This window comes from Hetaerina americana, unplaced genomic scaffold (assembly GCF_022747635.1).
Source record: "Hetaerina americana unplaced genomic scaffold, ioHetAmer1.1.p SCAF_31, whole genome shotgun sequence".
NCBI classification, from domain to species: domain Eukaryota; kingdom Metazoa; phylum Arthropoda; class Insecta; order Odonata; family Calopterygidae; genus Hetaerina; species Hetaerina americana.
The window spans coordinates 1,164,160-1,177,509 of NW_027286886.1; the positions used below are offsets into that span (position 1 = coordinate 1,164,160).

General features: G+C 41.0%; 1 protein-coding gene across 1 annotated transcript in view; it reads left to right on the plus strand.

Moving 5' to 3' along the window:
- Positions 1-13,350, plus strand: part of LOC139691243 (neprilysin-1-like) — a gene marked incomplete at its 5' end in the record, with an annotated part of 132,659 nt that overhangs the window by 41,280 nt on the left and 78,029 nt on the right. The window contains one exon of the mRNA XM_071588988.1: positions 6,808-7,031. Within this exon, the coding sequence (XP_071445089.1) occupies positions 6,808-7,031 (224 nt within the window). The remainder of the gene's footprint in view (positions 1-6,807; positions 7,032-13,350) is intronic.

Sequence of the window (13,350 nt, forward strand, 5' to 3'; positions counted from 1 at the left end):
GCAATCAGTACTTTTATTATCCAGTACACCTCCCGGCACTGATGTGAAATCTAGGGAGTGAGAGTTCTTACGCTTTCCTACCTTGCAGAATAGAGGCAATCAACGCCTCTCCGCAACACTATCTCCACACACTATCTCTCTCTCACGCTTATGGTCCCCCTCCTTCAAGTGCCCTCTTTTAGGAAGACATCTCCCTCCCGAGCTGGCAGCAATGCTTTCCAAATGGCTTTCATTAAGAATACCTGCTTCTCGTTGCAAAAAATTCCCATATCAGCGACATTGCTGCCACAAACCAGGTATGCAGGTTTCTAAGCATTGGTTTGGAATGCCGACGTAGATAATTGGTTGTTGATGAAGGTATGGATTTTATTAATGTTCATTTAACTGATGATATCGTGTTTTTCGTGCAATAATACCACTGTATATTGAAGACGCGAAACGAAGTATTCTAAATTGTAGTAAAACTACACCACGCAAAGTTGGCATATTGGTGAGCGTTTCGGGGGAATAACTGTGTCGTCCTGTTAGTTTTTCTCTCCTGCAAAGCACTCATTACAATGGGTCTCGTCGTCCTGAGTCACGAAACTATGAGTAAGAGAAATATTTTCCTTCAGCACAGGGATTCTCTTGGTATGCCTTATATGCGTGTGTTTGAAGCTTTCCTGACATTGTGGATCTCTCATGAACATTGATATAAATTCTAGCTACTTCATCAACACATCACTTAACTCGTGAGCAGTTATTTCCAGAAGTTTCCCCCGAACAAATAAATACTGATAGCAGTAGTTCTCACGAAAGAGTCAATCTCTATTGGCTGGTATACGAATCAGTCATCTGTGTTGACAATAAAATTAGGGTCTGAAATAGAAAATAATTTGTTCTACCACACGCGTTTTATTATGCACAACCTAGGATTCGACTTAAAATGTATTGAAGTAAATGTAATATGTCAAGTAGAAGTGTCATAAGCCAGAGCCAATTCATAATTTAGTCACCAAATAAATTGAGCAAAATTTATTATAATATTATATTGTTAAGATTGTGTATATATGGTTGGAGTTTCATTGTTGAGACCATAGCATTAGGCCAGCGGCTGCCATGGGAATTTGCAACACGTTTAGTTCTCCTACACATGCTTCTGATGATGAAAAACTATTCCCTCAGAGGTGTTTCTAAACACTGATGACCAGGAACATATCAACTGAGGTAAAGTCTGAACTAGCAATATTAGGATGAGGAACGCCTGAACATTGGATCACGAGATAATCGCAATTTCGCGGATCTCACCGTGTACAAACACGTCTCGTGTGCAATTTTTCCGTCACCAACGCATAATGGCACCCAACGAAATTTTAAATATTTTTGATAGTATTTTCAACGTTATTCAACGATATCCTCTCAGTAGAATGACTCTCTCTCACCGCGGTTTTAATGGAGACCCTTTCCATGGAGCATAGACTGGAGCTCCGAGATCCGCTTCCTTATGATACTGGTTGAACCTCTTGAAACAATTGAAAACAATGTTCAGAAATTTAAACAATTGCTTGTGGCGAGTTACCTCCATTGCTGCCATAGGCGAAGGGGGAAGCTGAACGTATGTCATCTTGCAACGATTTTAATCGGCCCCATAGTGAAGTGAATGTAATGAAACTTGCATAACGTATGGGAAGCATAATAAATATGAAAAAAAAGGTTTTGCATTACAAACCATCCGTTTAAAAAATTTTTGATCTGCCATTGTTAAGGAGACCTGGTGGGCATTTTAATTTAATTTACGTGAAGTTTAAAACAGTTTCCTCTTATTATTGCAACGGCTAAGCAGCAATTTCACCTTATAAATCCAAAGAGATTGCTCCTTTTATGCTACGCAACGAAGAGGCACAGGACGTTCCGACGCGCGGATGACGTCACCGCCTCATTGTGGCGACCTCAGTCCACATCCCGGACTTCGCAGATGAACCAAGATAGCGTAAGAGCGACCGCCTCTGAAATTGCGGCCCATCTCGATTGGTGGCCCCATTGTTCCATGAATTGTGTCGCAGGTGTCGGAATGGCGAAAGGGCCTCTCCAAGGGCACGCACCGGCCCTGGTCCCTTCCACCCTTTCCCCTCCACCCAACGACCCTGCGCCGCCGCTCCTTCTTCCCTCATTGGCCGCGACTGAGAACGCGCCCCGATTGTCGACCCGAACCAAACCCAAGGCGACCTCCATTCTTTCCCCATGCCCCCGCACCTTTGCCCTCGCCCGGCCTTCTAGTGCTTGAGTGAATTATGGGTCCTTTGTGGAACGGGCCGATTGGTAGCGATGGACCCATTAACGCCCCTCCCCCCACCTTCCCGGCCCCCTTGCGTGAACTGACGCCATGGTCGCGGTTCGCTGCTTTCGGGGCGGGGAGATTCATTAGGTTATTTCGGTTTTTGTATACCCAGGCTCATTAAAAGATTAGCCGTACAACAAATACATGTTCAAAACTTATTCGTGCTTTATTATTGTGTTGATCTTCCAGACAAATTGAAACTTTTCATCCTAACACCTCTCTCTCTCGCTCTCCAATATATATCTAAATATATATATATATATATATCTAAATATATATCTAAATATATATATATATAAATATATATATATATATCTATATATATATAAATAAATAAATAAATAAATAAATATATATATATATATATATATATATATATATATATATATATATATATATATATATATATATATATATATATATAAATATATACACACACACACGTATACACATACTTGCATACATATATATATAAACCATAAACAGTAATCAACCTTAAGGTCGGTTTGGTAGGTGACGATAGAGTTCACCCAGGACTAAGCCCGACGGCTTGTGTGAATTCATACATCAGGGTAGGGGGGCCAGTTTATTTCCCTGTGCCGGTTATGGTTTCCCGGAAAGATCTGGTGCCCGAAAAATCACATAGCTTGGGTGGAACTTCAGGTGCCCAAAGTATCTTGACCGGGAATCGAACCCGGGCCCTCCGGTCAGTGGTCCAATGCTCTACCCCCTGGACCCGCGAAATACATATACGAGTATATGTATAAGGGTCGCGATGGTCCAGGGGGTGTATATATATATATATATATATATATATATAAATATAACTATAATATATATCAATTAATGGGTTAAAAGGTTAGTCCGGCAAATTAATTAATTAACCTTTGGGAGATATGAGAGACATAGAAGGAATACAAAGAGGAATTATACAGTAAAGATATAAGGCCAGGTAGAATTTCTAATTCAAGGATGTTTAAGGGAGGCAAATGGGTGGAGGGTCTCGCAAGATCAGTTAATTACATTTACCATTCTCAAAAAGGGAAAGGCCATGTGGGAGGAATACAGAACAATAAATTTAGTTCCGCAAAAAGCTAGAGTGGTTTTCAGGAGAATCAATAAAAGGATGGAGGAAACTAAAGGAGGAGAGAGGTGGAAGAAAAGAAAAGAGGAAATGATTCCTTCATTGGAATCCTCCAATTGAGGGGAAGAAAATTTTGTTTTCAGGTAGGGGAGAGACACACGCGATGCCATTGCAGTATTGGGTCACTACTAGAGAGAAACTTGGAATATAATTGGGATGTATTTGTCAGTTTCGTTGATTTCTAGAATGCGTTTGAATGGGCGTATTGGGTGGAATATATAAAGGAATTGCAGAAAATAGGGGTTCATAAGCGGAACAGCAGACTAATCCGCAACATGTGCTGATTCATGTTGCGGATTAGTCAACATAAATCCGCACATGCTCATTGCGGATGCATGTTGATTAATTTGAATTTTTGGACTTATCAAGTGCGATTGCCGGATATTGAGTTTTTCATGGCAAGTGCTAGGAAAAGAGGTAAGGTTACCATTATCACTTTTATTACCACCATTATCGCTTCTTTTCAACGCAAATGTGGAGAAAACGTCTAGAGGGAAATGGAAAGAACTGAAGATAGTATCATATATGATAATGAAAGTCGGTGGAAGATTGATAAAAATCAGTTCGGTTTGTGGATGATCAAACTTTATCGGTCAGCCATGAGGTTTCATGCATTGCTGGACGCATTGGAAAGTCAATACGATAGGTATGCGATAAGAATTAATTTATGTAAAACAAAGGTTATACGGTCTTAAAGAATGAAAAATGCCAAGTTAAAATCAGAATAGGAGTTCATAAAGTAGGGCATGTGGAACAGTTTACCTACCCTGGAAGTGTTCTGCACCATAATGATCAAAATAGGGGAGATATAGGCTGAAGAATTACTTTAGGCAATAACGTTTGCACAAAGAGGAGGGAACTAATGACAGGGAAGTTGAGTAAGGATAATAAGAAATGGTCCTTAAAAGCTTTTACATAGAGCGTGGTTTTTACGACATGGAAACAGGTCCCTGTAGTAAGACAACTGACTCATAAGGGAGCCTTTTGAAATGTGGGCATGGAGAAGATGATATGGGCAGAAAAAAATCAAGCGAGGATGTAATTGGCACGGGAGGAAAAAAATTTTTAAGGTTACCGGAAAGATGCATGAAGAGCGTTTTAATTGGGAGTGGCAAGTTGAGGACTGTGATAGAGAGGAGAGCGTTAAGCAAGCGAGGAATGTCTTGAAATAGGACTGGAATGTTGGACGGAATGAAGGTGGGGAAGGAAGAATCTGGAATTGAAGAAGGACGGATTATATCTTTGGATGTCAGGAGAGGCAGGGAAATATTTCAATGGACCATCTTATATGCAATACCAATTCCAAATCCTACCTTTTACGTGGGATCCCAATAGCATACAGATAATATTGTTGATCCGGGAAATGGTGGTGGTGAAATCGCCTGGGTAATGCCGTTGGCTGAATTTGCAATAAAGGCAGTAAATTTTGTTTTCTATTCTGAAATTGACGTATTAGTTTTTTCGAAAGAAGAAATGTTAAAGCGGAAAAGGGGCATCATTCCCACTTTGCACGCTGCTACGGTAGGAAATGTAGAAGATATGACAGATATGAGCGAATTGCGGGCATAAAATGAAAATACTGGGGAAAAATTTGGGAGGTTTAAATGAAAGGGAGCAGATTAGAGTAAAGATGATTCATTATTATTTAATATGTGGGAAATATCCTTAATAATCTGTCAAATATTGTGAAAAAATCGTAAGTACAATTTGGGGATAAGGTAGAGGTACCGTGGAATGTGCGAGTACTTGGCAGTGCGGGTTATAACTCTGCTATTATGTGGTTTTTAGGCGCACGCGTGTACTCTAAAGGAATTAGTGGAGGTCTCCTGTTTATTTATACGCTGTGGGGGGCGTGAAGACACGTGGTGAACGCGAACGGGGAGAGAAAGTTTTATGGAGCGTTTAGTAAGAAATGCATGCCAATTGAGGAAATGGTAATATTGCTGACTATTTATTGGCTTTTGCACGGAATTGATAAATGTTTTGCAATGGAGGTGGATGTCGCTGTCTAAGAACGTTGCAAAGGATCCTGAGATGGAAGGTCTGAAAAATTTCGAGAAGAAAAATTGAAATAAATGACTAGGATTTGATAATATAAACGGATAATAACCTCCTTAGATACTCTACGCACTTCCACAATTATTCGTACGGCCGGTTGCTATGCCAACCTCTTCATTGGCCACCCTAGGAACACTTTCCTGTAAAACCAAATCTCAAAACCCCTCCCTTAGGCTCGATACATCGACAACTTCTTTGGGCCCACGAACATGAACTCCTACATCATCTTTTTCAAATATTAATTCTTTTCTCTCGATATCTTTCTTGTGTACCATCTCTAAGTAATTTGCATTTAATTCACATTCAAAGGAAACGTATTTATCTCATTTGGAGTAGCAACAGTCGGGTTCGGTAACTGAGCCTTCAGCGCCCTTTTCTAGTCAGGTCTTAATTTTACAGCACAATGTATTGGTACCAATCTTAATTTTAAAACATCTAGTTAAATATATTAGAATCTTTCACTCGAAATTGATTAGTTGGAAGAGCCTTAAGCAGTACTGTAATGGCACTCTTTTGGTCAAAGTGGGCAAACCATCCCATGCTCCCTTTGCTCATCGTCTGCTAAATGTCCACCTTGTTTGAGAGGCGACGAGGTACAATAGTCCGTCACTCCACCATATGGTAAGAGTTTCCAATGCACCTTTCGTCAATGATCCACATTCCTTTTTTAGTTGACTACCCACCAATTCTCAAATGGACGTCTTCAGCCATTATAGAAAAAATTTCTTAATCATTATAATTAATACCATTGACTTATTTCTACAACTAAATTATTTAACCAACTAAAATCCAATAATCAAATAATTAAATAAAAAATAAATCAAATAATTAATCCAACTAAAAATGGACAATACATTAAAGTCGGGTGAAACGCCCTTATCAAATTTTGTAATACTCACGAAACCATGTGCTAGTTGAAACCGGGAAGGATGACCTAATTATTTGAGGAAGGGGTAATAGTTAGTCAACTCAACTAATTGCCTCATTAACCTACTGGCACACATGGCCGCACCAATCTCGTGTACCCTAAAGAAACCTCACGTCGAAGAATGGTTTCACTAGGTAAAATGGCACATGTAAAGTTTCAATGCAGTATATTTTCTTTATAGGGTGTTTGACATATTTTCTAATTCTTTCTTATTTCAGGGAATTGATGAGTATTTCTGAGGGAATAAAATTTAAATTTAGATGTTTCATGAACTTGATTTAAAATTTACCAAATTTCCGTCAGTTAAGCCAAATTGATATATTCTTATGAATTTCTTTACGACCATTGACTGGTTTACAGACTTTCGCACATCTCACTACAAGCAGTACGAAGATCTTCCAGTATTTTCGCTCTTGTCTGATGGGGAATTAGGACCTTGGCCACTACTTCGCCGGGCCCAGTGGGACGCCTCCAACTTCAGCCTCCACAAGCTACTCGGGGAATTGGCTATTTACCAGGTGCATACACTCTTCGAGGTATACGTGACGCCCGACGAGAAAAATGCTTCCCAGTATACGCTACAGGTGAGTAAAAGATTCCCACACTCATTCCTATCTGTGAAATGTGCACCAATCGATTTCCTTGTTTTAGTCGAATCAGTCTTTTTTCAACAACTCATCTTCAACTAACCTGTCCGAGAACAATAGGAGAAGTGGGGGGATTGGGGGAGGGGGGTAACGTTAAAAAGAGAGGCATACGATAAAAAGTCATAAAGTATACCCCTTTGTTATACCAATGGTAACCAAAATTATGTCTATAGCGTATGCCCACGTACCATAATGTCTGCCCTGCAATTAACCCAACCTCCACCCAATACCTAATCTTCTTCTGCTCTTAACATCAACTACACCACTTACACCGATGAAGGTGGCTGGAAGCACTGAAATGTTTCAAGTGATTTTGAAAAATATTTATGCCTTTTAAAAAAATTAATTTTGAGTTTAATTTATATATATATATATATATATATATATATATATATATATATATATATATATATATATATATATATATATATATATATATATATATATATATATATACATATAGGGACGCACCCAAAAGTGGTGGGACTGATTTTCTCTGGCGCGAACGGAGCGGTGGAGGGAGTCTGCCTGGCAGGGTAAGGTGGAGGGGGCTCTTAGCAACAGACCGAAACCAACCTCAGCCGCCTGCGGGCTGTCGTTGAGTGAGGACACCGTTTTTAGTGAAGCAAGTTTTTTGTCCGCGTCGAAAAACAAAATGAATCTGAATTTAGAGCAACGTTATTCCGTGAAGTTTTGTGCGAAGACGGCAACTGAGACCCTCGATATGATCAAGCAGGCTTATGGGGACACTGCCTTAAGCCGTTCCACAGTATTTGAGTGGCACAAGTTGTTTAAAGAGGGTAGGGAGCTCGTTGAAGACGACCATCGCTCCGGACGGCCGTCGACGGCAAGAACCGACACGAATGTGGACAGAGTGAGGACACTGCTGAACACAGACCGACGCTTAACCAGTGAAGAAATTGCAGACCAGTTGGGTCTGTCTGCATCCAACGTCCAACGCATTATTTCACAGGATTTGGCCATGCGCAAGGTGTGCGCCAAGATGGTGCCGAAAATTCTGCCATGGCGCGCTCGTCGTCAGACAGCTCCTGGCCAAATACGGCGTTGCCACGTTGCCGCACCCGCCCTATTCTCCCGATCTGGCACCACCGGACTTCTTCTTCTTCCCCCTGATGAAAAGACAGCTCAAAGGACGACGTTTTGACTCGATAAAGGCCGTTCAAGAGGCTTCGACGAGGGTCATCAACGGCATCCCCAAAGAAAATTTCCAGCGGGCGTACGGGGAATGGGAGAAACGTTATACTAAGTGTGTAGCAGCTCAAGGAGCATACTTTGAAGATTATTAAGCCGATGTAAGTATATCGTCAATAAAATTCTTGTAAAAAAATCAGTCCTACCACTTTTGGGTGCGACCCTGTATATATATATATATATCTATATGTATAAAGGAGAGTGTTTGTTTGTATGTACGAGGGTCATCCGGAAAGTAGTACCCGTTCGTGCCGCATGAAGTGCTGACGACGCGAGTAGCCGCTGGACGAGGTCAGATAGCTTCAGTGGCTTGTCTGCCTTCTCTGAGCCAAGTTGCGTGACGCTAGCATTGCCTGTGTTGTTTCTGTGATTGTTTACAATGTTTAAAAAAATTGAGAACGCCGCCAGTTGTGAAGTGAGGGCAGTGATTAAATTCCTCAATGCAAGAAACGTTCGCCTATGTGATATTCATCGCCAATTAAAGGAGGTGTATGGAGACAATGTAATGGACGAGTCGTCTGTTCGGCGGTGGTGTCGCAACTTCAGCATGGGGAGGGGGAACACACACGACGATGAGCGTTCGGGGAGACCGTCTGTCATTACAGACCAACTGGTGAGCTCAGTTGACGAATTCGTGAGGAACGATCGGCGCGTCACAATTGATGACATCTGTGAGCATTTTCCCAATGTTTCTCGAACAATTGTTCATGAAATTGTTAAACACCATCTGCATTATGCAAAAATTTGTGCAAGATGGGTCCCTCGCGTATCTCAATGAGCTGGCGGCGAAGGACTATGCAGCAGGAATACAGAAACTTGTCACACGTTATGACAAATGCCTTAATTTGCTTGGAGATTATGTTGAGAAGTAGTTTAAAGTATCCTCTTTCAAATAAAATTTTTTATGTTTGTTAATATTTACTTTTGTGTCTTTATTTCACGAACGGGTACTACTTTCCGGATGACCCTCGTATGTAATTTGTTTACTTTTTTGCTGTCATAGAAACAGCATTTTTCCAACTATGCCAGCAGGATACTTTTGCAAGAACACTATTGTATTCAGAATTACCGAGATATTATACGTGGAATACATCAAAGAAAGTCTTTTGTAGAAGAAAAATGGGCAACTTTGATCCTGAGAATAATATTTATTCATGTGACGCATTGGGTCGAGTCTACACAGTCCATCCTAACAACGCCGAATGTTATTTTTTAAGAATGCTACAACATACCATTAGAAGACCTCGCTCATTTGCAGAATTAAGAACGGTAAACGGAGAAATCAGTGAGACATTCAGAGAAGCTTGCCAGAATTTAGGGTTGCTAGAAGGAGATCAACACTGGGAAGACTCATTGCGAGAGGCTAGTTTTATTTCTCTTCCACGACAAATCCGAATTTTGTTTGCCATCATAATAACCTCCTGTAATCCATCTAACCCAAAAGCAATATGGGAAAAATATAAAGAGTCAATGAGTGAGGATATACTGGCTAAAGTTCGAAGTGAAAATCCTACATTGGATATTAGGTTTAACTCCGACATTTTTAATAAAACTTTGATTATTTTGGAGGAAAAGTGTATCACCAAGGTTAACAAGACTTTAGTGGAACTCCGTCTTTTTGCACCTGTACAAGATCAACAGGGTGTATTTTATCCAGATTATAGACGTGAAACTAGCTACAATGTCTTAGACTTAGAAGCATACATCGCGGATAAAAAGCCACTTCTTAATGAAGATCAGAAATTCGCGTACGAAACAATAATGGATCAAGTAGATAAACAAGAAGGAGGTATCATTTTTCTTGATGCTGCTGGTGGCACGGGAAAAACATTTTTAATTAATTTAGTTCTCGCTGAAATCAGGGTTCATGGAGAAATTGCTCTAGCCGTTGCATCTTCAGGTATTGCAGCGACATTAATGGAAGGAGGAAGAACAGCCCACTCTGCCCTTAAGTTGCCATTTAATATTTCCCGACAAGAAAATCCCACATGTCATATAAATAAAACAAGCGGCCAGGCACAAGTTCTTATAGAATGTAAATTGATAGTATGGGATGAGTGTACGATGGCTCATAAAAAATCTCTTGAGGCCCTCAACGCAACACTTCAAGATCTTAGAGGAAACTGCAGTTTAATAGGAGGAGCTCTGGTACTCCTGTGTGGAGACTTCCGTCAAACTCTGCCTGTCATTCCAAAATCGACTCCAGCCGATGAAATTTATGCCCATTAAAAACATTCTGTTCTATGGAATCATGTCCAAGAAATTAGCCTTAAACAAAACATGCGAATCCTCTTAAGAGATGGGAATGCTCAAAATTTTGCAAATAAACTTTTGGAGATTGGAGAAGATAGATTAGTTATTGAAGCATCTGGTATGATAAAATTGTCATCAGATTTATGTGTATCGGTGAAAACTGTCCGCGATATGATACAAGCAGTCTATCCTAACGTTAATAAAAATTATAAAAATTTAGAATGGTTGCGAGAAAGAGCCATTCTTGCTCCTAAGAACGATGATGTTAATGAAATTAACAAGGAGATACTAGCCATGCTACCAGGAGATGTGATTGAATATAAATCGGTCGGTAGTGGATGCTGACGAAGCCGTTAATTATCCAACGGAATTCCTAAATTCACTTGATCCAGCTGGATTGCCACAACATCGCCTTATACTTAAAGTAGGATCTCCAATCATTTTATTGCGAAATTTAGATCCACCAAAACTCTGCAATGGGACACAATTGTGTGTGACAAAATTAACGAAAAATATAATCTAGGCAGTCATTTTAACTGGAAAAGGGAAAGGTGAAATAATTTTTATTCCACGGATACCTCTAATCCCAACTGCTCTTCCCTTCAACTTTAAAAGATTACAGTTTCCAGTCCAGCTAGCTTTTTCAATTACCATTGATAAATCACAGGGACAGTCTTTAAAGTTTTGTGGTGTTGATCTAAGATCGCCATGTTTTAGCCACGGGCAACTTTATGTTGCTTGCTCCAGAGTAGGTTCGCCTAAAAATTTATATATTCTTTCTCCTGGATATGAAAGAAAAAATGTAGTTTATAAACAGGTGTTCCCTCCCCGGACTACAACCTTGACGTGGTGGAAGGGCTTGTGCGTTCCGATGACCCCTAGAGCTGTACTGGCGGGAGTAATAATTATTGCTCCTGGTAGGGTCACCCATGCCAGATAGGTCGAAGGTTAGGAGCCAGACGAAAGGTAGTCCACGCAGCGTCTGTTCCTCAGTGAGGCGGCTGCAATGGCGTCTGACCCCAGTGGGGCGGCCAGTGAGTGATGGTGTCACGTTAAAAACACTATTGAGGAAGGCAACGGGAAACCACCTCAATTATCATTCCCTAGAAAAATATGATGGACAATAGAGATATTTTGAGTCCTGGCAACCACGGGGCTCGGCCCAATCGGCCGTGTGTCGTGCCCGGCAGCGGGGGAGGCAAGGCTTCCGCGGTCGTCATCCCACGAAACCCTTGCAAGGGAAAACCAGCAGCAGCAGGACAGAAGACGCAGGAGAAGAAGACAAAATTAGTTAGAATAGGAACGTGGAATGTTAGGACAATGATGAGGACAGGGAAATTGGAGAATGTTAAGCGAGAGATGGAAAGGGGAAATATAGATATTTTTGGTCTATGCGAGGTGAGATGGAAAGATAGCGGGGATTACTGGAGTGATAAGTATAGAATAATATACAGCGGTGGGGACGAGAGCCAACGAGGGGTTGCCATAGTATTAAATGAAGAGGTAGGAAGAAGCGTAGTCAACATAGAGCAGGTAACGGATAGAATACTACTAGTGGAGATAAAAGCAGAACCGACGAACTTAGTTATTATTCAGGTATACATGCCACCGAGCAACCATAAGGAAGAAGAGGTCGATAAGATATACGATCAGTTAGAGGACATGATCGCGTGTGTTCCAGCAGGGAAACATTTGATAGTGATGGGGGACATGAATGCGACGGTAGGCGAAGGAAGAGATGGTGATGAGGTGGGCGACTACGGTTTAGGCACGAGGAATGACCGCGGGGAGAAAGCAGTTGAGTTCTGCAGGAGACAGGGGTTAGTCATCACCAACACTTGGTTTAGACACCACAAAAGACGCAGGTATACATGGAAAATGCCAGGTGACTCAGGAAGATATCAGCTAGATTATATCCTGGTTAGACACAGGTTTAGGAATAGTGTGATAAATTCCCACAGCTTTCCGGGAGCGGATGCGGACTCAGACCACAATTTAGTTGTTATGAAATGTAGCGTCCGTTTCAAAAAGATAAGGCAGGGGCGGCGAGTTAGAAAATGGAGTGTAGAAGCATTAAATGGTTTGAAAAGGAAGGAATACAAACAGGCGGTAGAGAAAATAATGGAGGATGGTAAAGGGCTTATTACTATCGAAGAAAAATGGGAAATGATCAAAAAAGGGTTGTCTAAAGCCGCAAAAGACACTATTGGAACCGTTAACGCTAAAAGGACTAGGAAACCATGGATCACGGATGAGATGATTACAAAGATGGATGAGCGGCGAAAATGGAAGAATATGAATACAGAATTAGGCAAAATGAAGTACAAAGAATTGAACAATAAATTGAGGCGGGCAACAAATAAGGCAAAAGACGCATGGTGGAAGACGCAGTGCGAGGATATGGAAAGTCTCCAGAGGAAGGGCGAAATCGGTGCGCTGTACAGCAAAGTTAAATCGTTATCGGGAAGTAAGAAAGGAAGAGCTATGCTAATAGTTAGAGATAAGGCGGGTAAGGTAATAGTTGACGCAGGAAAGATCCAAGAGAGATGGAAGGAGTATATAGAAGAACTGTATAGTAAAGAACTCAGACCAACACAGTTAGACATTGAAAAAGAAAATGACGTAGAGGAAGACAGCTTAGGTCCAGGCATACTAGACAATGAGATAGAAAGGGCACTAAGGAAGATGAAACTAAATAAGGCCGTGGGGCTGGATAAAATTCCTGTGGAACTACCAAAATGTTTAGGAAATGGTGGGAGGAAGAGGCTATATGGGCTGATCCGTAGCATTT